This window comes from Aquarana catesbeiana, linkage group LG01, assembly GCF_042186555.1.
Source record: "Aquarana catesbeiana isolate 2022-GZ linkage group LG01, ASM4218655v1, whole genome shotgun sequence".
NCBI lineage: Eukaryota > Metazoa > Chordata > Amphibia > Anura > Ranidae > Aquarana > Aquarana catesbeiana.
The window spans coordinates 684,004,141-684,027,966 of NC_133324.1; the positions used below are offsets into that span (position 1 = coordinate 684,004,141).

The 23,826-nt window shown below is 41.8% G+C and overlaps 1 protein-coding gene across 4 annotated transcripts in view; it reads right to left on the bottom strand.

Annotated features, from left to right (window-relative positions):
- PDE5A (phosphodiesterase 5A) overlaps window positions 1-23,195 on the bottom strand; it is a 267,395-nt gene extending 244,200 nt beyond the window's left edge. Inside the window, exon 1 of one of the 4 annotated variants that reach the window (XM_073603315.1) lies at window positions 22,941-23,195. In XM_073603315.1, the coding sequence (XP_073459416.1) occupies window positions 22,941-23,065 (125 nt within the window). In that variant the 5' untranslated portion in view covers window positions 23,066-23,195. Of the gene's footprint in view, window positions 1-22,556; window positions 22,893-22,940 lie in introns of those variants that run through there. The other 3 variants (XM_073603298.1, XM_073603307.1, XM_073603325.1) reach the window with 3 other exon arrangements.
- Window positions 23,196-23,826: the final 631 nt, after the last annotated feature.

Sequence of the window (23,826 nt, forward strand, 5' to 3'; positions counted from 1 at the left end):
CAGATGCATAGAATGCATTAAGGTGAAAAAACTTTTACCTTTACAACCCCCTTTAATAACTATATATATATATATATATATATATATATATATATATATATATATATATATATATAACAGTATCCCACAAAAGTGAGTACACCCCTCACATTTTTGTAAGTAGTTTATTATATCTTTTCATGTGATAACACTGAAGAAATGACACTTTGCTACAATGTAAAGTGGTGAGTGTACAGCATGTCTCCAGACCTAAACCCTATTGAGCATCTGTGGGGCATCCTCATACGGAAGGTGGAGGAGCACAAGGTCTCTAACGTCCACCAGCTCCGTGATGTGGTCATGGAGAAGTGGAAGAGGACACCAGTGGCAACCTGTGAAGCTCTGGTGAACTCCATGCCCAAGAGGGTTAAGGCAGTGCTGGAATGCTGGAAAATAATGGTGGCCACACAAAATATTGACACTTTGGACCCAATTTGGACATTTTCACTTAGGGGTGTACTCACTTTTGTTGCCAGCGTTTTAGACATTAATGGCTGTGTGTTGAATTATTTTGAAGGGACAGCAAATTTACACTGTTATACAAGCTGTAAACTCACTACTTTACATAGTAAAGTGTCATTTCTTCAGCATTGTCACATGAAAAGATATAATACAATATTTACAAAAATGTGAGAGGTGTACTCACTTTTGTGAGATATATACACTGTGTATTCAAGACAGTTGCGGTGAACAGCACAAAACGGTATCAGATAAAGTGCAAAACAATCAGACCGTCCCACTGGTCATATATAGAAAAATCCAGACAAGGATTGCTGCACTTAAAATTTATTATGAGTTATTTGTAAACTAAAATATAATTATATGTTCACTAATAAATGGTCTATATATTTGTTGTCACAGACCTTGCAAAGCAACACTGTGGACATTGTTTCCAGTATATTTGTTAAAGCAATTTATGCAACAGTTGTTCAGTCACTGTCATTTTTTTTTATGCCAAATAAAAAAAAAGTCACATTTGTCTAAGACAGGAATTAAATGATCATTTGCTAAAGCTGTGATAATATGTTGTTTGTGCTTGTCAGCTTTTTTTAGAATACGTTCCCTGTGGTTACACATTGAAGAAGGTTATTTAAAGTTATTTACACACTGAAAAAAAATGTGAACACAGCAATAAATGTTTAGCCGTCCACAAGGGAGCATTATTCATCATATTAGATGTAAAATAGGTTTTAATCTGCTCGGTCTAGCCACAGCATACAATATTAAAACTTAGTAAGACAAGGTACTGGGGTAAAGATGACTGCACTGCTTTAAGTCGAGATGAATCAGTAAAGCAAAATTACAGTTAAAAACCATGAATAATCCAAGTTAAAATGCACATAAGGGAGTCACGGATAAAAAAATACAACACCCAAGTTATTTCCTCTAGCAATCATCTAAATTAAAAGGAAATGCTCATAAAAAAAAAAAAAAAAAGAATGTTTTTACCAAACAAAATGGACTGCAAATTCAAAACTGTTTTTGCAATTTCTTTCCAACTCATTAAGATTTCTTCCAAGCTAGCCAAAATGTTATCACTGTTTCTGACCCCAAGTGAACCCCCAGCATGATTTATAGGGGTCATCTGTATAGTGGAATGGTTCATTATAACAACAGACTAAATTTGCAATACTCAATTCCAAGTGCAGGAGGTGCTACAGGCCAGTCAGGCAATAGTAGGTGTCAGGGAGATATAACTGTGCTGCTACACAGTGGGTGCAGAACCATTAGTTAAATTCTTATTATCTTACAATGTATAAAAGTTATATAAAGGGATTATTAAAACTGGTCTCCATCTTTTGGTGAAATTTAAATAGTACTGTGACAGACCTAGCCGGAAGAGAGACTTTTGGAGGGGACTGTATGCTAGCCTCTTGCCGATCGATCGGGGCCCTTGCATTTGGGGGAACGGTGCTCTTTGTGAGCTGTATGCCTGGGGACTCTTGAGGTGGTATTACTGTGGATTCGGGTCCTGGTCCCCCAGGACACACAGACTCTGGGGACCCTAGATTTGCCATATTGGAATAGTGGCTGATTCATAATGCTGGGACAGATACTGTTAGGAGATGCTGATGTAAATTCCAACACCTGTCTGTCTATTGTCTGCTAAAATGTGTATTGTAAATAAGTCTACTATGGGATCTAAGAGTCATTAGATCCCCATTGTTATTTGTGTTAATTAACTCTGCTATTGTGTGAAGAAGAGTCTATGTTGATTGTGATAATGTTGATTGGATTTTCTGAACTACAAGACGGCCAGTCTGGCCTAACGATCATGTCTGAGTCATCTAGGCTGTCTAAAGGGATTAGTTAATTAGCTCATGTTAATTAGGTTAATTAGGTTACAGCTGTATTGTTAGAGTAATATGAGCAGGAGGTCTGCACCTCCACTTTGAGTGTATAAAAGCCTGTATTTTTTCAATAAAGATAATTTCCTGTTTGAACTTACATACAGCCTGCCTGGTGTTTGTTCTGAGCTATCACAACTGGGTTAGAACGGCACATAGCTGAAGTTCTAATCCCGGAGCATTGGATGACCAAACCATCAGACGTTGCAATCTGATTCTATAGCTGCAGAGGAGTGTCGGGAGAGTGGAACCGAGCGAGCAAGGGGCTCGTTACATTGGTGGCAGCCGTGGGATTTGCTCTCCAGTTACTGGGACACTCCAAACCAGCCTGCAGGAGAGCCACGCTGAAAGACTTACTTGCGAGCCATGGAGGGAATGGTGGGATCGTGCTTCCTTGCCATGAACACATCCAAACCATCACCTGGATCCAAGGTAGCAGGATAGCAGGAGAGGAGAGATACGAGCCACCATGGATGAGGAATTCAGAAGGAGGTTGCGAGAGAAGGAGATACAGCACAGAGGACCAGTATCAGAGCAGGTCCTGCTAGGAGGGTTTGATTCTATCCGCTGTGAACTCTGGAAGGAAGCGCTAGCCGTGAGCAGCGACACCAGGGAAAAGTTCTCCCCTCCATCCATGTAAGGTACTGGTCGCAGTATGAAGTGTGAATGCTGTTTTTGGGGGAACAGCTGAACCAGGAGTGGACAGCCGAGTTAAGCAGGCTGATCCGGGCAGAAATGCGCTTGGACGAGAGCTACAGAGCCCTCCAGTGGTATGTAGCCCAAGTGTGCCCATGGACAGCGGATGACAGCCCCACGGAAGGCTTTGACTACGATGGCCTGGGATTGTTATACTGGAGGCTGTCCAGGGGCCCTGACTTTGGAAGTGATCTGGAGTGGCGTTTGGAGGAAATAATGGAGCACAGAGAGCGGAGACTGAATGTCTCAGAAGTGCACTGGGCACTGGAAGATTTGGAGTTTCTGGCCGTTCAGGAATGGGAGTTGGAGATCGCCTACAAACAGCTATTAGACTCTGCTCAGCAGCAGGGTAGTGCTCCCTTTGCCTGGGACTATCATGAAATACCAGTTGACAACTCTGAAATCCTGGCTGAAGAATGTGGCAGAGTAACGGTGTACTTTGCCAACCTGCCCCCGCAGCTATGGAGGCGGAGGTCTTATGGCGGATGCAGCAAGTGCTGACTGACCTTGATGAACCTGTTTCTGCATTGGATGATCTTGGATGGAGGAATGTGCCTGTCCAGCAGAATGCCAGAGAATCGGCAGTGGAAAATCTGAAGATTGCCGTCCCCAAACCTGAAGTGCTGACAACAGGGCAGAGCTCTGCTAACCTCTGCCCAGCACTGATAGCATCTTCTGGGTTCCACGGAGAGGAGATGGTGAACCTTTATCCCCAGACACCAGTTGCAGAGACAGGGGATTTGATAGACTTTTCTGCTGAGGAAGAACAACCTGGTGAGCCTCCAGCAGAAGAAGAGCTGTTATTAGGGCCAAACTTCACTGTGCTCTGCCCAGCACTAATAGCATCTTCTGGGTTCCAGGGACAGGAGATGGTGAACCTTTATCCCCAGACACCAGTTGCAGAGACAGGGGATTTGATAGACTTTTCTGCTGAGGAAGAACAACCTGGTGAGCCTCCAGCAGAAGAGGAGCTGTTATTAGGGGCAAACTTCACTATGCTCTGCCCAGCACCAACAGAAGTATCTGTGAAGTTACAAGGAACTTCCCCAGCTGAAGCGCTGGCAACCGGACAGAGGGTCCAAGATCTCTGCCCTACACCTGCGTCGGTTCCGGAGGCTCAGGGTGAGAAGGAGGTGGTCACTTCCCAGCAGCAGATCAGTATACAGGGGGAAAAGGGAGAGAAGGTGTTCGTTGTCCCTCCCCAACAGTTAGCCGGAGCAGATGGTGTGGGGTTTCCAGCAGAAGGGCTGGCAACAGGGCCGAGTACTGCTGGACTTTGCCCTCAACTAACAGAGCATGGATATCCTGTGAAGGTGGATGGGACTTCAGTCTCCACCTGTATACCCCAGGGATGCTGGGCAGTCGGCCCAGATCCCCAACAGCATGAAGGAGTGAGCCCAGACACCCTGTCTTCTCTCCAGCGGCAGAAAGGACTCCAGGGAGAAGGGCCAGTCCAGGCCTCTCCCCAGCGGCAGATATGTTCTCTGAGAGAGGCAGAGGTTGGCTGGGTGAGTAATGCTTTGTTTGGAACAATTTGTTTGGGGTACTGTGTGGGTACAGGCATTAGAGGACTGGAACTACAGACTAACTTCGGAGTCAACCCGTCTGGGGTCTCCTCCTGTGTTAGTCTCCTGCCAAAAGGGGAGAAATGTGACAGACCTAGCCGGGAGAGAGACTTTTGGAGGGGACTGTATGCTAGCCTCTTGCCGATCGATCGGGGGCCCTTGCATTTGGGGGAACGGTGCTCTTTGTGAGTTGTATGCCTGGGGACTCTTGAGGTGGTATTACTGTGGATTTGGGTCCTGGTCCCCCAGGACACACAGACTCTGGGGACCCTGGATTTGCCATATTGGAATAGTGGCTGATTCATAATGCTGGGACAGATACTGTTAGGAGATGCTGATGTAAATTCCAACACCTGTCTGTCTATTGTCTGCTAAAATGTGTATTGTAAATAAGTCTACTATGGGATCTAAGAGTCATTAGATCCCCATTGTTATTTGTGTTAATTAACTCTGCTATTGTGTGAAGAAGAGTCTATGTTGATTGTGATAATGTTGATTGGATTTTCTGAACTACAAGATGGCCAGTCTGGCCTAACGGTCATGTCTGAGTCATCTAGGCTGTCTAAAGGGATTAGTTAATTAGCTCATGTTAATTAGGTTAATTAGGTTACAGCTGTATTGTTAGAGTAATATGAGCAGGAGGTCTGCACCTCCACTTTGAGTGTATAAAAGCCTGTATTTTGTCAATAAAGATAGATTCCTGTTTGAACTTACATACAGCCTGCCTGGTGTTTGTTCTGAGCTATCACAACTGGGTTAGAACGGCACATAGCTGAAGTTCTAATCCCGGAGCATTGGATGACCGAACCATCAGACGTTGCAATCTGATTCTATAGCTGCAGAGGAGTGTCGGGAGAGTGGAACCGAGCGAGCAAGGGGCTCGTTACAAGTACATTTGGACCAAGCTGGTGCAAACCAACTATTGCCTTTACTACTAGATGTGCCCGCTGTGTTTGCTGTGTAAGCTGTACATAGCCTCAACTATATAAGGTATATATATATATATATATATATATATATATATATATATATATATATATATATATATATAGTTCAGGGGTGCACAGTGTACAGGGTGCAGAGCTCAGGGGTGTGCAGTGTACAGAGTACAGACCTCAGGGGTGTGGTATTCATGGGGTGCACGATGTTCAAGGGTGCGTGCTGTTCAGGGGTTCGCAGTGTTCAGGGGTGCAAGGTATACAGGGGTGTGCAGTGTTCAGGGATGCGCGCTGTTCACGGGTGCACGGTGTACAGGGGTGCGCGGTGTTCAGGGGTGCGTGGTGTTTAGGGATGAGGTCATCATCATGCTTTCAGAATTTCCTTTAAAACAGCATCAATTCTCCAAGGTACATTTAAGCACTCACTTAGGCACACTTGCATATATATACAGTATCTCACAAAAGTGAGTATACCCCTCACATTTTTGTAAATATTTTATTATATTTTTTCATGTGACAACACTGAAGAAATGACACTTTGCTACAATGTAAAGTAGAGAGTGTACAGCTTGTATAACAGTGTAAATTTGCTGTCCCCTCAAAATAACTCAACACAGCCATTAATATCTAAACCGCTGCCAACAAATGTGAGTACACCCCTAAGTGAAAATGTCCTAATTGGGTCCAAAGTGTCAATATTTTGTGTGGCCAACATTATTTTCCAGCACATCCTTAACCCTCTTGGGCATGGAGTTCACCAGAGCTTCACAGGTTGCCACTGGAGTCCTCTTCCACTTCTCCATGATGACATCACGGTGGCGGTGGATGTTAGAGACCTTGCACTCCTCCGCCTTCAGTTTGAGGATGCCCCACAGATGCTCAATAGGGATTAGGTCTGTAGACATGCTTGGCCAGTCCATCACCTTTACCTTCAGCTTCTTTAGCAAGGCAGTGGTCATCTTGGGGGTGTTTTTGTTGTCGTTATGTTGGAATACTGCCCTGTGGCCCAATCTCCGAAGGAAGGGGATCATGCTCTGCTTCAGTATGTCACAGTACTTGTTGACATTCATGGTTCCCTCAATGAACTGTAGCTCCCCAGTGGTGGCAGCACTCCTGCAGCCCCAAACCATGACACTCCCACCACCATGCTTGACTGTAGGCAAAACACTTGTCTTTGTACTCCTCACCTGGTTGCCACCACACGTTTGACACCATCTGAAGCAAATAAGTTTATCTTGATCTCATCAGACCTCAGGTCATGGTTCCAGTAATCCATGTCCTTAGTCTGCTTGTCTTCAGCAAACTGTTTGCGGGCTTTTTTTGTGCATCATCTTTAGAAGAGGCTTCCATCTGGGATGACAGCCATGCAGACCAATTTGATGCCTTGTGCGGCGTATGGTCTGAGCAGTGACTGGCTGACCCCCCACTCCTTCAACCTCTACAGCAATGCTGGCAGCACTCATACATCTATTTCTAAAAGACAACCTCTGGATATGACGCTGAGCATGTGCGCTCAACTTATTTGGTCAACCATGGTGAGGCCTGTTCTGAGTGGAACCTGTCCTGGTAAACCACTGTATGGTCTTGGCCACCATGCTGCAGCTCAGCTTCAGGGTCTTGGCAATCTTCTTATAGCCTAGGCCATCTTTATGTAGAGCAAAAATTCTTTTTTTCAGATCCTCAGAGAGTTCTTTGCCATGAGGTGCGATGTTGAACTTTCAGTGACCAGTATGAGAGAGTAATGCTCCGTGCACACGATTGGAAATTTCACCAGCAAAAGTCCGATGTGAGCTATTGATTAGAAATTCCGACCATGTGTATGCTGCATCTGACTTTTCCGTCAGCAAAAGATTGAGAGTAGGTTCTCTATTTTTCTGACGGAAAAAGTTGCTATTGGATATTCCGGTCGTCTGTAGCAATTCCAAAGCGCAAAATTCCTACGCATGCTCGGAAGCAATTCGACGCATGCTCGGAAGCATTGAACTTCATTTTCTCGGCTCATCATAGTGTTGTATTGTCACTGCGTTCTTGACGGTTGAAAGTTCAGAGAACTTTTGTGTGACCGTGTGTATGCAAGGCAAGCTTGAGCGGAATTTCGTCAGGAAAACCATCCAAGGTTTTTCAGACGGAAATTCCGACCGTGTGTACGGGGCATGAGAGCAATAACACCAAATTTAACACACCTGCTCCCCATTCACACCTGAAACCTTATAACACTAACGAGTCACATGATACCGGGGAGGGAAAATGGCTAATTGGGCCCAATTTGGACATTTTCACTTAGGGTTGTACTCACTTTTGTTGCCAGCGGTTTAGACATTAATGGCTGTGTGTTGAGTTATTTTGAGGGGACAGTAAATTTACACTGTTATACAAGCTGTACACTCACTACTTTACATTGTAGTAAAGTGTCATTTCTTCAGTGTTGTCACATGAAAAGATATAATAAAATATTTTAAAAAATGTGAGGGGTTTACTCACTTTTGTGAGATACTGTATGTATATATATATATATGGTAACAAACCACTTACTTTATTGTATACAATACAGAAATCCCATCCACAGCTACTTTAAGATTTCTCCATACACACTTTTTTTGGAGGACTGCATGTGTGCTCCTGATCCATGCTTGGGTCCTTTCCTCAGCTCCCGTGCTGGATATAATTATCTGGCTGACCTCCAGCAGGTGGTATCGCATGGCCTAGTATCAGCTCGCATGTGAGTACTTTCAGTTATGGCCATTTATTTGTTCATCATCTTCTTTAATCCCTCTACCCCTGTCTGTGGTTATATCAAACTATAATGGTGATTTTTTGTTTTTTTTATCCCCTTTTTAGTATATGGATGCACTTGCTCCTGATGAGTGGATAGAAGTCCACGAAACATCATCAAGCTTATTTTGATGCATCCACCTCATATTCATGATTCTAGATGGTTTTTATTGCTCTACTACCCTGATATGTTATGCCTACTCCATTTGGGGGACTGTGATGTATAATATTTACTTTCTGTGTCATGTTGGTGACTATCCTCAATATGTATGTTGATACTTTGTATTTTATATGCCATTGTGCTATTATGCTTTTTTTTTAAAGGTTGATCCATGCCCTATCTTTGGTCTAATAAAGAATACAATTTTTTACATATGTATATGGTTCTGTCTAGCTCTACCCCACACACCTCATCTAAAGTCCCACCCTCCCCCCTCTTTTTTGCGAAAGCAACCAGGGATGGAGGCGCAATATTCCCCGTTGCGTCTCATTTAAAGTCCCAAATATTCCCTTTTTTCTTTGATAAGTATTAGTTTAGGGGTGTGCACACTTATGCAACTATATTATTTTAGTTTTTTATTTTTACTTCCCTCCACCTAAAAGATTTCAGTTTGTTGTTCAACTGAGTTGCACAGTTTATAGGTCACATTAAAGGTGGAAAAAGTTTATCTTTGTCTCATTTTTTTACATCACAGAAACCCGACATTTTAACCGGGGTGTGTAGACTTTTTATATCCAATGTATATGATATATATATATATATATATATATATATATATATATATATATATATATAATTTTTTTTTTTTTTATAGTATAATTATAATGCGAGAGCAGGAGAGAGAAAGAAACCCCAATCCCATGAACGAAGACATTGTCAACAATCTGTTGAAACACTTTAGAATTACTCAGAACATATAGAATGGAACTTTGTAACTCGTTCAAATTAAATTAAAATTCCTGTCCTCTTCAATTTAAATCACCACCTATTAGGCTGTTAGCCTTATACTGCTTTCCATTTTTGTATGGAGACTGTGTTAGAGATTTCAGATTTTTCTCAAATTCGGTCTATAAATATACTATTCCACTGCTGCCTCTGAGTCTTATCGAGATACCTCCAACAGGACTAGACTGCACAGCAGATGAGGGTGAGCTGAGGTACTCCGATCATGCGTCATTTATCCCTTAAACAGTTTAAGATGTAAATTAGGTGTATTATCAAAGTATAAGGTGTAAGGAGTAAATCTGGTCAATTTAAACTTATTGCAGAGTCTCAATTTTTTTGTTTGCCTGAATACAAAAGTAGATTTAGCTGATCTGTGGGGGGTAATTCAATATACCATTCTCGATTATGTAAACTGTATGATTATCCTCAGAATACAAATCAGTACGCAAATAAGATTTACCTTTCTCTAATCAGAGAATGTTTCACTATAAAACCTAACTTTTTCCTGATGAGAGGATTCATATTTACAACCTTTACTTAGGGTGTTTAATGGTGGTGTTATGAGTGCAGGGGGTGGCACTTTGTGCATTTCACTGTAATCACCAATGTTCTGCCAAGTATTACCTCTCTCTGGCACTTATTCTCACCCACTTAAATCTTTCCATCCCTCAACCTGAACTTTTACCTACCCCCTAAATTAAACTGTGAATAATAAATCTACTGTTTAACACTGAAGCTTAACTGCTAGCCCTAAAAAGTAACCTAACCATTTAAAGAGGAACATCACTCTAATCTTAAAAATTACAAGTGCACATTTAGAAGATTTAGAAATGCACATTTTTCTTTTCCTCCGATTCTTCTCATGGTGGCCATTTTCACTATAGGTAGATGAATCCATCTCCCTTTACTTCCTGGGACTCAACACTGGGTCTGCCTCCTGGAACATATGACAGTTCACAACATCTGAGGGGGAAGGTACTGGTGATGTAGCCTTCTCAGGATGCACCCTGGCTGAGTGAGGACCTGGTCTCACAGATGCATCTGGAGAAATCAACATCACCAGTGCCTCACTAAACCAGAAAGCAGGGTGGATAAAAATCAATGATTTAAAAAAAATAAATAAGAAAATCAGATTTTTTAAATTTAAATCAGATTTTTTGATTTTTATCAAATTTATTTTAATAATATGCTCTTGGAGTAAAAATCTATCTAAAGATAGTTTTCTATTTATGATACATTAATAATTTAGTTTATGCAATGGAGCTTAGTTATGTAGCATGAGGATATGTATTCTGCAATATTTACATTTTTGGTAAACTCATTTAATGAATCCAAGCTCTGCAAATTGAGATAACATGCACTGCATTGATGCATTCACACAATGTCACAGTAACCATGAGATAAAACAAAGTTCAGGAATATTCCTTTATCCCATTGTTTTGCAAATCTATGTAGACTATAAACCAGGGATCTTCAAACTACGGCCCTCCAGCTGTTACGGAACTACATGTCCCATGAGGCATTGTAAAACTCTGACATTCACAGACATGACTAGGCATGATGGGAATTGTAGTTCCTGAACAACTGGAAGGCCATAGTTTGAAGACCCCTGCTATAAACTGTATGATTGAATCGATTCTGATATCGCTGTTTTACTAACCTGACAGCTTATTATTCTAAATAGGAAACCTTCATTTTGTTTGCAGATTTTAAAGATTCTAACTACCAGCAAGTATAAGTCCTTACATTTAAAGAGCACCTGTCATTTCAGATCCATCATGGCAGCGCCTGTTAACAGGCATCCACTCACCTGCTGCCACCACATCCCCCACCTTGTTCTGTCACTGCCGCATCACCAGCCGTCCCATTAAAGTGAATGGGACTGTCTGTGAGTCAACAGCGGATCAGAGGAGCCACCGCGGCACAAAGATGACAGCTGCTCTTTAAAAATTATGATTTAAATTGTGTTGATTTAAATCAAGCCTTTTTACTAGTGATTTAACCCCTTCCCGCCAAGCGTACGCAGATGTGTGTACTCGCGTTTCAGGGGTTATACCGGGATGATGCCCGCAGCTGCAGGCATCATCCCTTTACTGTTTTTTAGAGCCGGCGATCGGCTTTCCAGGTATAACAAACGATGTGGCTAAAAGCCGCTCGGCTGTTATACCGGAGGAGAGGAAGGGGACGTCCCCCTCTCCCAATACCTCCCGCCACTCTTACTGGGCCTCCCGTTCCACCGGAAGGACCGATCAACAAGTCGCCGCCTCCGGCGGCTAGGGACAGACTGGGACGACGCCTTAAGCGGCTTAGTTCCAGCCTTCTAATTGTAAACACAGAAGCGATGTCATAACGTCACTCCCCGTTTACTTGGCTGCCAATGGCGCCGGTCTTAAAAAAATATACAGTATTCAGAATCGCCGAAAACGGCGATCTGAATACTTTGAAGTGCAAAGGAGGGATCGGGGGTCTTTTAAACACAATTTATTAATATAAAAATAAATAATATAAATCAGCGCCCCCATCCCCGCGAGCTCACGCAGCAAAGAAAACGCATACGGAAGTCATGCCCGCATATGTAAACTGTTCAAATTACACATGTGAGGTATCGCAGCGATCGTCAGAGCGAGAGCAATAATTCTAGCACTAGACCTCTTCTGTAATTCTAACCTGGTAACCATAAAAAAAATGTAAAGCGTCGCCTATGGAGATTGTTAGGTACAGTAGTTTGTTGCCATTCCACGAGTGCGTGCAATTATAAAGTGTGACATGTTTGGTATCTATTTACTCGGCGTAGCATCATCTTTCACATTATACAAAAAAATTGGGCTAACTTTACTGTTTGTTTTTTTTTAATTCACGAAAGTGTCCCTTTTCCCAAAAAGTTGCGTTTAAAACACCGCTGTACAAATACCGTGTGATATAAAATATTGCAACAATCGCCATTTTATTCTCTAGATTCTCTGCTAAAAAAATATTTATAATGTTTGGGGGCTCTAAGTAATTTTCTAGCAAAAAATACGGATTTTAACTTGTAAACACCAAATGTCAAAAATAGGCTTAGTCATGAAAGGGTTAAATCATGGTTTAAACTGTGATTTAAATCAACTTGATTTAAATCAAATCCACCCTGCCAGAAAGTTTAAAAAAAGTGATTTTAAGTAAAAGCAAAAAAAGGTTTGTTTAACAAATGAATATAAGACTATTTTATATCAGCGGGCAGAGCTGCTTGCTAATAAGATTTTTAGTGTGAGAGGGAAAATGTCCACCATTCAAATCAACACCCTAAGCCCTAAGTAATTGTCATCTAAAGTATCTCCTGATCTCACCCTGTGCCAAGATATACCCTACACATAACACAGAAAATTACTGCTCTATCATTACCTTCAGAAAGTATTCATATCTCATTCCTTCCCATAAAAAAAAATATCTAAATAAATAAATAATATAAAAAAAATATCTCATTCCATCCCATAAAAAAAAAAAAAAAAAAAAGAAATAATCCTTATTTCAGGACAGTTGGTGGAGACCAAATGGTCTATGTAAATGTATTATAAATTGTATAAATTAAAGCTAAAAAGTGATGAAAGATTTTTTTTTAAGTACTGAAGAGGCTCCAGTTGGTAGTACAGCAACAGTTCTTCCACATGGTTCCCCACGTCTGATACCAAGAATAGGGTTGGAGCAAGAATACTGAAATGTTGGCACAGAGGATCTTCTTAGTTAAATCTAATTAACTTTACAAACTAGAAGTGGCCTAACTTTCACATAGTAGTGATGGCACTTAAAGCTGTACTACAATTAAACATATCTATTTCCGTTTCAATTGGCAATACCATTTTCTGTCAATCAGGCAATAACAGGCATGACATTTATGATTTTCAACTTCTGTCAACTGATAAAACATGTTAGTTATTTGGTCCAATACAACCCTACATTAAAATAACTAGAAGATGGAATAAAAGGTGCAAACAGCACCAAAGTTACCTAGATTATTATTATGAACACATTTCATAACACTGGTATAAAATATATAGTGTTAAAATTCAAAGCCTATGTTTCCAGACAATATAATTAAAAGACCATAAAACCTAGACAAAAAGGGTTCAAACATGTTAAAAAGCTATGAATAACTTTTACAACTGTGTATGTGAGCTCACACCTGCAAACTGACATATCGGACATGTACAAAACTTTGCTGAGCATCCTATTTCTCTGTTATTTTCCATTCTGGGCAAAGTGAAGAATATAACAGTTGCTAAAATAACAGTTGTCACTGGACAGGAAGTCAACTGTGTATTTCAAAATGCTGCTCACTACTAAATTATATTCAGTAATCTTTGAAACATTATTCAGGCCACATTTGAAAAACCTCTTATACTTAAACTAGCTAGAAAATCTAGTAACCCTTTAATGAACAAATAAGAACAATAATAATAAAAACAATAAGGTGTTTTCCATTATGTCTCTGCTATTTAAGCAACAAATAATAATAATAGTAATAATAATAAAAATAATAATAATAATAATAATAATACATTATTTTTCAATATGCCTATATCTAATCATAATAATATTAATATTAATAAAGTTTTTCAACATGCCTCTACTCTTCAAGGACCACATACTACTACTACTAAAATATATATAATAATAATAATGTGTTTTTCAATATGCCCCCACCCTTTAAGAAGCACATAGTAATAACAATAATATTAATAATAATTAATAATATTTACAGTAATAATGTGTTTTTAAATATGCCTCTACCCTTTAAGGAACTAATAATAATAATAATGTGTTTTTCAATATGTCTCCACCTTTTAAGAAGCACATAATAATAACAATAATATTAATAATAATTAATAATATTTACAGTAATAATATGTTTTTAAATATGCCTCTACCCTTTAAGGAACTAATAATAATAATAATAATACTAATAATAATGTGTTTTTCAATAAGTCGCTACTATTTTAGGACAAATAATAATAATAAAAGTTTTTCCATTATGCTTCTACTCTTTAAGGACCACATACTACTGTTACTAATGATAATAATAATAAATAATTATCATCATACAAATGTAGTATATTTCATTGTGGCTCTGACCTTTTAGGCTGATGACATTAGGACAACTCTGCTTCTAGTGATCCTGCTGCTGACAATTTATGAAAATTGCCAGTGGCAGGATCACTAAGAGTCTGCCTGCTTGCCTCTATGGAATCAATCCCTCCATAGCTGAGGCAGCAAGATGTCGCAACATGTCTCTGCATCTGGCTACAGAGACAGCAATTCCATAGGGACACAGAGGCAACCTTTTTTCAGCAAGCTTGCAGCTGACGATGTGTCGCTAGCAGCAGAACTGCCTTTGTGTCAACAACCTAAGGAACACATAATAATATTAATAATAATAAATATAATAATAATAATGTATTTTCCAATATGCCTCTTTCCTATCTACACAGCATTGCTCATGATAGGTATAAAAACATTTGCTGACTTCTCCTTCAGGAATAGTAGGGGTTGCACTATGAAACTCAATAGGATGTTTTCCATATGTTTAGAGGTAGTATAGGAGCCTGGCACAGATGGTTTTAGGGAAGCAGGTGGTTTAGATGGCTGCTTTACTAATGTTAGTCAATAATTAATCTGATCTTGTCTGAGCAATCTCTCCGACAATCTGATCTTTCATCTCACAAGCTACACAGGCATGCAAAATGATCCGTGCGTGTTTTTGCTTTTGCAGATGAGCAAGTGAACAGAAGCTTTTGCAGAACAATTTAAAAACCATTAGCTGTCTCTTCCAAAATCTGTTACTGCCTGGGGAGATGGAGTGCATTGATTGCTCTCAATCACCCATGGCCCCAAAAAGGACACTCAGTCTCAAATGTGACATTTCCGAAGTCACTGCGCTGCCCTCTGGTGAAAATATATCCAGTGATCTCCAACACATTGCTACGCTGAAAAGTTAAAACACTTTCTAATATACATTATAAATGGCACAGTAACTTCAGATTCATCAGACTGATTTTTCCAAAAATTATTTTTTCAAAAGGTCTTCTATCAATGCTGTTGGGTATCTACAACCAGGACTGGGATTTTGTCTTGATATGAGCAATGTTCTGTATGTAACCTTCAGAAAACAAGGGGAGTATACTGCCATTCCTGTCTGGGAATGACTTGTATCCAGCAGTTAATCTGTTACATATTTGTTGCATAGTTACAAGTGAAATCTTGGCAGCATGTTCAGATTATTATTTGGAGTTTTAATGACAATCAAAAGGTGTTTTTGAAGCAGGCCATGCACACATGTTATTTATATTATTGGAGTCCTGGAGCAATCCCTTCCTCAGTGACTTCCATATGCAAGCAGTGAGAAGGAGAGAGCTCTTCTTGTGCGGAGACATGGAAACAAAGCATTGCCCAACTCACTTTCCTCTCCTTATTAGGACACAATGTCATAATGTCTGATCACAACACTTCTACGGAGCTCAACAGCAGAGGGAACTCTGCAAATCTACTCCAATCCACAGACTGATCCATCTACTCTATCCATATATCTATTTATCTAGATCATCTATCTCATCCCTATAGACAGAGAGAAGGCTGGAAGTAAGCAGAAGATGGACTTCAGCAGTAAAAACATCAGAATAAACTCTTCAAAGTGCACAATTTATCTATCTATTTATCTATGCATATCTGTTATCTAAGTCTATCTATCCCTTTCTAAGTATTCTCTCTCTCTCTCTCTCTCCATTTATCTTTCTCGTTCTCTCTCTGTCAGTAGAAGTTGGTAATGAGCTGAGATTAAGAGAGGCATGCACTAACAGTAGTAGAGTTGCAGTGACTGTAGAGATGCATGCAGGGACAGTAGAGGGATTGTAGTGACAATAGAGGAGTGCAGTGACAGTAGTAGAGTTGCACTGACTGTAGTAGAGTTGCAGTGACAGTAGAGATGCATGCAGTGACAGTAGTGCAGTTGAAGTGACAGCAGAGTTGCATGCAGTGACAGCAGAGGAGTTGCAGTGACAATAGAGAGAAAAACAGTGACTGTAGAGTTGCAGTGACAGTAGAGAGGCATGCAGTGACATTGGAGGAGTTGTAGTGACAATAGAGGAGTTGCAGTGACAGTAGAGATGCCCGTAGTAACAGTAGTAGAGTTTCAGTGACAGTAGAGAGGCATGTAGTGACAGTAGAGATGCCCGTAGTAACAGTAGTAGAGTTTCAGTGACAGTGGAGAGGCATGTAGTGACAGTAGATGAGTTGCAGTGACCGTAAAGAGGCATGTAGTGACAGTAATGGCGTTGCAGTGATAGTAGAGGAGTTACAGTGACAGTAGTTAAGTTGCAGTGACAGTGGAGGGGCATGCAGTGACAGTAGATGAGTTACAGTGAGAGTAGTGGAGTTGCAGTGACACTAGAGAAGCATGCAGTGATAACAGAGGAGTTGCAGTGCAAGTAGTAGAGTTGCAGTGACAGTAGAGATGCATGCAGTGACAGTAGTCGAGTCACAGTGACAGTGGAGAGGCATAAAGTGACAATAGATGAGTTGCAGTGACAGTAGAGGGGCATGTAGTGACAGTGGAGGAGTTGCAGTGACAGTAGTAGAGTTGCAGTGACAGTAGTAGAATTGTAGTGACAGTAGTAGAGTTTCAGTGACAATGGAGGAGTTGTAGTGACAGGAGAGATGCATGCAGAGACAGTAGTAGAGTTGTAGAGTTGCAGTGACAGTAGTAGAGTTTCAGTGAGAGTAGTAGACTCTTACTAGAGTTGTAGTGACAATAGAGGAGTTGCAGTGACAGTAGTAGAGTTTCAGTGACAGTAGTAGAGTTTCAGTGACAACGGAGGAGATGTAGTGACAGGAGAGATGCATGCAGTGACAGTAGTAGAGTTTCAGTGACAGTAGTAGAGTTTCAGTGACAGTAGTAGAGTTGCAGTAACAGTAATAGAGTTTCAGTGACAATAGTAGAGTTTCAGTGACAGTAGTACAGTTTCAGTGACAGTAGTAGAGTTGCAGTAACAGTAATAGAGTTTCAGTGACAGTAGTAGAGTTTCAGTGACAGTAGTACAGTTTCAGTGACAGTAGTAGAGTTGTAGTGACAGTAGTAGAGATTCAGTGACAGTAGTAGAGTTGCAGTGACAATAGTAGAGTTTCAGTGACAGTAGTAGTGTTGTAGTGACAATAGAGGAGTTGCAGTGACAGTAGTAGAGTTGTAGTGACAGTAGTAGAGATGTAGTGACAGTAGTAGTCTTTCAGTTACAATGGAGGAGTTGTAGTGACAGTAGTAGAGTTTCAGTGACAATGGAGGAGTTGCAGTGACAGTAGAGATACATGCAGTGACAGTAGTAGAGTTGTAGTGACAGTAGTAGAATTGCAGTGACAATGGGATAAGTTGAAGTGACAGTAGAGATACATGCAGTGACAGTAGTAGAGTTGTGGTGACAGTAGTAGAGTTTCAGTGACAATGGAGGACTTGTAGTGACAGTAGAGATGCATGCAGTGACAGTAGTAGAGTTGTAGTGACATTAGTAGAGTTTCAGTGACAGTAGTAGAGTTGTAGTGACATTAGTAGAGTTTCACTGACAGTAGTAGAGTTTCACTGACAGTAGTAGAGTTTCAGTGACAATGGAGGACTTGTAGTGACAGTAGTGGAGTTGTAGTTACAGTAGTAGAGTTGCAGTGACAATGGGATAAGTTGTAGTGACAGTAGAGATATATGCAGTGACAGTAGTAGAGTTGTAGTGACAGTAGTAGAGTTGTAGTGACAGTAGTAGAATTGCAGTGACAATGGGATAAGTTGTAGTGACAGTAGAGATACATGCAGTGACAGTAGTAGAGTTGTAGTGACAGTAGTAGAGTTTCAGTGACAATGGAGGACTTGTAGTGACAGTAGAGATACATGCAGTGACAATAGTAGAGTTGTAGTGACAGTAGTAGAGTTTCAGTGACAGTAGTAGAGTTGTAGTGACAGTAGTAGAGTTTCAGTGACAGTAGTAGAGTTGTAGTGACAGTAGTAGAGTTTCAGTGACAATGGAGGACTTTTAGTGACAGTAGTGGAGTTGTAGTGACAGTAGTAGAGTTGCAGTGACAATGGAGGAGTTGTAGTGACAGCAGAGATACATGCAGTGACAGTAGTAGAGTTTCAGTGACAGTAGTAGAGTTGCAGTGACAGTAGTAGAGTTTCAGTGACAGTGGTAGAGTTGTAGTGAAAGTGGTAGAGTTGTAGTGACAGTGGTAGAGTTGTAGTGACAGTGGTAGAGTTTCAGTGACAGTAGTAGAGTTTCAGTGACAGTAGTAGAGTTGTAGTGACAGTAGTAGAGTTGTAGTGACAGTAGTGGGGGTTTCAGTGACAATGGAGGAGTTGCCGTGACAGTAGTAGAGTTGCAGTGACAATGGAGAAGTTGTAGTGACAGTAGTAGAGTTGTAGTGACAATGGAGAAGTTGTAGTGACGATAGTAGAGTTGTAGTGACAATGGAGAAGTTGTAGTGACAGTAGTAGAGTTGTAGTGACAATGGAGAAGTTGTAGTGACGGTAGTAGAGTTGTAGTGACAATGGAGAAGTTGTAGTGACGGTAGTAGAGTTGTAGTGACAATGGAGAAGTTGTAGTGACGGTAGTAGAGTTGTAGGGACAATGGAGGAGTTGTAGGGACAATGGAGGAGTTGTAGTGACAGTAGTAGAGTTGTAGTGACAATGGAGAAGTTGTAGTGACAGTGTTAGAGTTGTAGTGACAATGGAGAAGTTGTAGTGACAGTAGTAGAGTTGTAGTGACAGTAGTAGATTTGTAGTGACAATAGAGAAGTTGTAGTGACAGTGTTAGAGTTGTAGTGACAATGGAGAAGTTATAGTGACAGTAGTAGAGTTGTAGTGACAATGGAGAAGTTGCAGTGACAGTAGTAGAGTTGTAGTGACAATGGAGAAGTTGTAGTGACAGTAGTAGAGTTGTAGTGACAATGGAGGAGTTGCAGTGACAGTAGTAGAGTTGTAGTGACAATGGAGAAGTTGCAGTGACAGTAGTAGAGTTGTAGTGACAATGGAGAAGTTGTAGTGACAGTGTTAGAGTTGTAGTGACAATGGAGGAGTTGTAGTGACAGCAGTAGAGTTGCAGTGACAATGGAGGAGTTGCAGTGACAGTAGTAGAGTTGTAGTGACAATGGAGAAGTTGTAGTGACAGTAGTAGAGTTGTAGTGACAATGGAGAAGTTGTAGTGACAGTCTTAGAGTTGTAGTGACAATGGAGGAGTTGTAGTGACAGTAGTAGAGTTGTAGTGACAATGGAGAAGTTGTAGTGACGGTAGTAGAGTTGTAGTGACAATGGAGAAGTTGTAGTGACGGTAGTAGAGTAGAGTTGTAGTGACAATGGAGAAGTTGTAGTGACGGTAGTAGAGTTGTAGTGACAATGGAGAAGTTGTAGTAACAGTAGTAGAGTTGTAGTGACAATGGAGAAGTTGTAGTGACAGTAGTAGAGTTGTAGTGACAATGGAGAAGTTGCAGTGACAGTAGTAGAGTTGTAGTGACAATGGAGGAGTTGTAGTGACAGTAGTAGAGTTGTAGTGACAATGGAGAAGTTGCAGTGACAGTAGTAGAGTTGTAGTGACAATGGAGAAGTTGTAGTGACAGTGTTAGAGTTGTAGTGACAATGGAGGAGTTGTAGTAGAGTTGTAGTGACAATAGAGAAGTTGTAGTGACAGTAGTAGAGTTGTAGGGACAATGGAGGAGTTGTAGTGACAGTAGTAGAGTTGTAGTGACAATGGAGAAGTTGTAGTGACAGTAGTAGAGTTGTAGTGACAGTAGTAGAGTTGTAGTGACAATGGAGAAGTTGCAGTGACAGTAGTAGAGTTGTAGGGACAATGGAGGAGTTGTAGTGACAGTAGTAGAGTTGTAGTGACAATGGAGAAGTTGTAGTGACAGTAGTAGAGTTGTAGTGACAATGGAGGAGTTGTAGTGACAATGGAGAAGTTGTAGTGACGGTAGTAGAGTTGTAGTGACAACGGAGAAGTTGTAGTGACGGTAGTAGAGTAGAGTTGTAGTGACAATGGAGAAGTTGTAGTGACGGTAGTAGAGTTGTAGTGACAATGGAGAAGTTGTAGTGACAGTAGTAGAGTTGTAGTGACAATGGAGAAGTTGTAGTGACAGTAGTAGAGTTGTAGTGACAATGGAGAAGTTGCAGTGACAGTAGTAGAGTTGTAGTGACAATGGAGGAGTTGTAGTGACAGTAGTAGAGTTGTAGTGACAATGGAGAAGTTGCAGTGACAGTAGTAGAGTTGTAGTGACAATGGAGAAGTTGTAGTGACCGTGTTAGAGTTGTAGTGACAATGGAGGAGTTGTAGTAGAGTTGTAGTGACAATGGAGACGTTGTAGTGACAGTAGTAGAGTTGTAGGGACAATGGAGGAGTTGTAGTGACAGTAGTAGAGTTGTAGTGACAATGGAGAAGTTGTAGTGACAGTATTAGAGTTGTAGTGACAATGGAGAAGTTGTAGTGACAGTAGTAGAGTTGTAGTGAAAATGGAGAAGTTGCAGTGACAGTAGTAGAGTTGTAGGGAACAATGGAGGAGTTGTAGTGACAGTAGTAGAGTTGTAGTGACAATGGAGAAGTTGTAGTGACAGTAGTAGAGTTGTAGTGACAATGGAGGAGTTGTAGTGACAGTAGTAGAGTTGTAGTGACAATGGAGAAGTTGTAGTGACAGTAATAGAGTTGTAGTGACAGTAGTAGAGTTGTAGTGACAATGGAGAAGTTGTAGTGACAGTAGTAGAGTAGAGTTGTAGTGACAATGGAGAAGTTGTAGTGACGGTAGTAGAGTTGTAGTGACAATGGAGAAGTTGTAGTGACAGTAGTAGAGTTGTAGTGACAATGGAGAAGTTGCAGTGACAGTAGTAGAGTTGTAGTGACAATGGAGGAGTTGTAGTGACAGTAGTAGAGTTGTAGTGACAATGGAGAAGTTGCAGTGACAGTAGTAGAGTTGTAGTGACAATGGAGAAGTTGTAGTGACCGTGTTAGAGTTGTAGTGACAATGGAGGAGTTGTAGTAGAGTTGTAGTGACAATGGAGAAGTTGTAGTGACAGTAATAGAGTTGTAGTGACAGTAGTAGAGTTGTAGTGACAATGGAGAAGTTGTAGTGACAGTAGTAGAGTAGAGTTGTAGTGACAATGGAGAAGTTGTAGTGACGGTAGTAGAGTTGTAGTGACAATGGAGAAGTTGTAGTGACAGTAGTAGAGTTGTAGTGACAATGGAGGAGTTGTAGTGACAGTAGTAGAGTTGTAGTGACAATGGAGAAGTTGTAGTGACAGTATTAGAGTTGTAGTGACAATGGAGAAGTTGTAGTGACAGTAGTAGAGTTGTAGTGAAAATGGAGAAGTTGCAGTGACAGTAGTAGAGTTGTAGGGACAATGGAGGAGTTGTAGTGACAGTAGTAGAGTTGTAGTGACAATGGAGAAGTTGTAGTGACAGTAGTAGAGTTGTAGTGACAATGGAGGAGTTGTAGTGACAGTAGTAGAGTTGTAGTGACAATGGAGAAGTTGTAGTGACAGTAATAGAGTTGTAGTGACAGTAGTAGAGTTGTAGTGACAATGGAGAAGTTGTAGTGACAGTAGTAGAGTAGAGTTGTAGTGACAATGGAGAAGTTGTAGTGACGGTAGTAGAGTTGTAGTGACAATGGAGAAGTTGTAGTGACAGTAGTAGAGTTGTAGTGACAATGGAGGAGTTGTAGTGACAGTAGTAGAGTTGTAGTGACAATGGAGGAGTTGTAGTGACAGTAGTAGAGTTGTAGTGACAATGGAGGAGTTGTAGTGACAGTAGTAGCATTGTAGTGACAATGGAGGAGTTGTAGTAACAGTAGAGATACATGCAGTGACAGTAGTAGAGTTGTAGTGACAATGGAGAAGTTGTAGTGACAGTAGTAGAGTTGTAGTGACAGTAGTAGAGTTGTAGTGACAATGGAGGAGTTGTAGTGACAGTAGTAGAGTTGTAGTGACAATGGAGAAGTTGTAGTGACAGTAGTAGAGTTGTAGTGACAATGGAGGAGTTGTAGTAACAGTAGAGATACATGCAGTGACAGTAGTAGAGTTGTAGTAACAGTAGAGATACATGCAGTGACAGTAGTAGAGTTGTAGTGACAATGGAGGAGTTGTAGTAACAGTAGAGTTACATGCAGTGACAGTAGTAGAGTTGCAGTGAAAGTAGCGGAGTTTCAGTGACGAGGAGACGAGTTCCTCTTCTCTGCCATGCCCTGTCAGAGGCGGAGGTAGGTACTCACAGTGGCGGGGCACTTACTGTAGAGTGAGCGAGTCTCGGTCGGCAGTGAGCAGTGCTGTGTGGCCCCAGGGGTTAGGCTGGGCCCCCGGGTTGTCCCCCGGCTCAGGCATAGTCGAGGCTTTCCCCTGCCACATAGTCCGGAGTGAGGCAGAGAAAGCACAGGACGGGGTGGGGGGAGCCCAGACAATGCTGACAGTGTGGTCGGACCCACCCCGGAGAGAGGAAAGGACAGGTCCCCGGACACTGTGCGGAGGACAATGGGCGGGCTCCGTCCTCCCATCACTGGAGTCCTGTGCACGGCTCTCACCTGTGTCCACTATCCCCGGCTATACAGACTGTGCCCTCCGACCACCCACCACCCCCAGCCCAGCCCGCTCCTCCTCACCTCGTCCCTTTCCGTACGAAGTAGGAGTGAGTGAAGTCCAGGTGGTCGTCCAGCCACGACTCGATGCCCTCCTGATCCGGGGATAGCGGGCGGCTGGTGCCCTCCATGGTGTGTGTGTGAGCCATGTCAAGAGGAGGGGGAGGAGGACGACACGGCTCTGCCAGCCAAACGACGCCCTCGCTTACAACTTGCTGATTGTTGGGGAAGACAATTGTTGTGGTGGAGGCGCTTCCTGTTAGTGGAGAGTCAGCTGGGGGCAGGCATGTCTCTGTGTGACTGGGGGGTGTGATAGTGAGACACTGGGGGGACTGTGCTCCCTGCCCCCTCACACCTACTGTGTACAGAGGGATGAGGTAGTGGTGTGCCCTCACCTATGTACAGAGAGATGAGGTAGTGGTGTGCCCTCAGCTATGTACAGAGAGATGAGGTAGTGGTGTGCCCTCACCTGTGTACAGAGAGATGAGGTAGTGGTGTGCCCTCACCTGTGTACAGAGAGATGAGGTAGTGGTGTGCCCTCACCTGTGTACAGAGAGATGAGGTAGTGGTGTGCCCTCACCTGTGTACAGAGAGATGTAGTTATGTGCCCTCAGCTGTATACAGAGAGGTGAGCGATTGGTGTACCCTCACCTGTGTGTACCCTCTCTGTACACAGGTGAGGGCACACCACTACCTCATCTCTCTGTACACAGGTGAGGGCACACCACTACCTCATCTCTCTGTACACAGGTGAGGGCACACCACTACCTCATCTCTCTGTACACAGGTGAGGGCACACCACTACCTCATCTCTCTGTACACAGGTGAGGGCACACCACTACCTCATCTCTCTGTACACAGGTGAGGGCACACCACTACCTCATCTCTCTGTACATAGCTGAGGGCACAC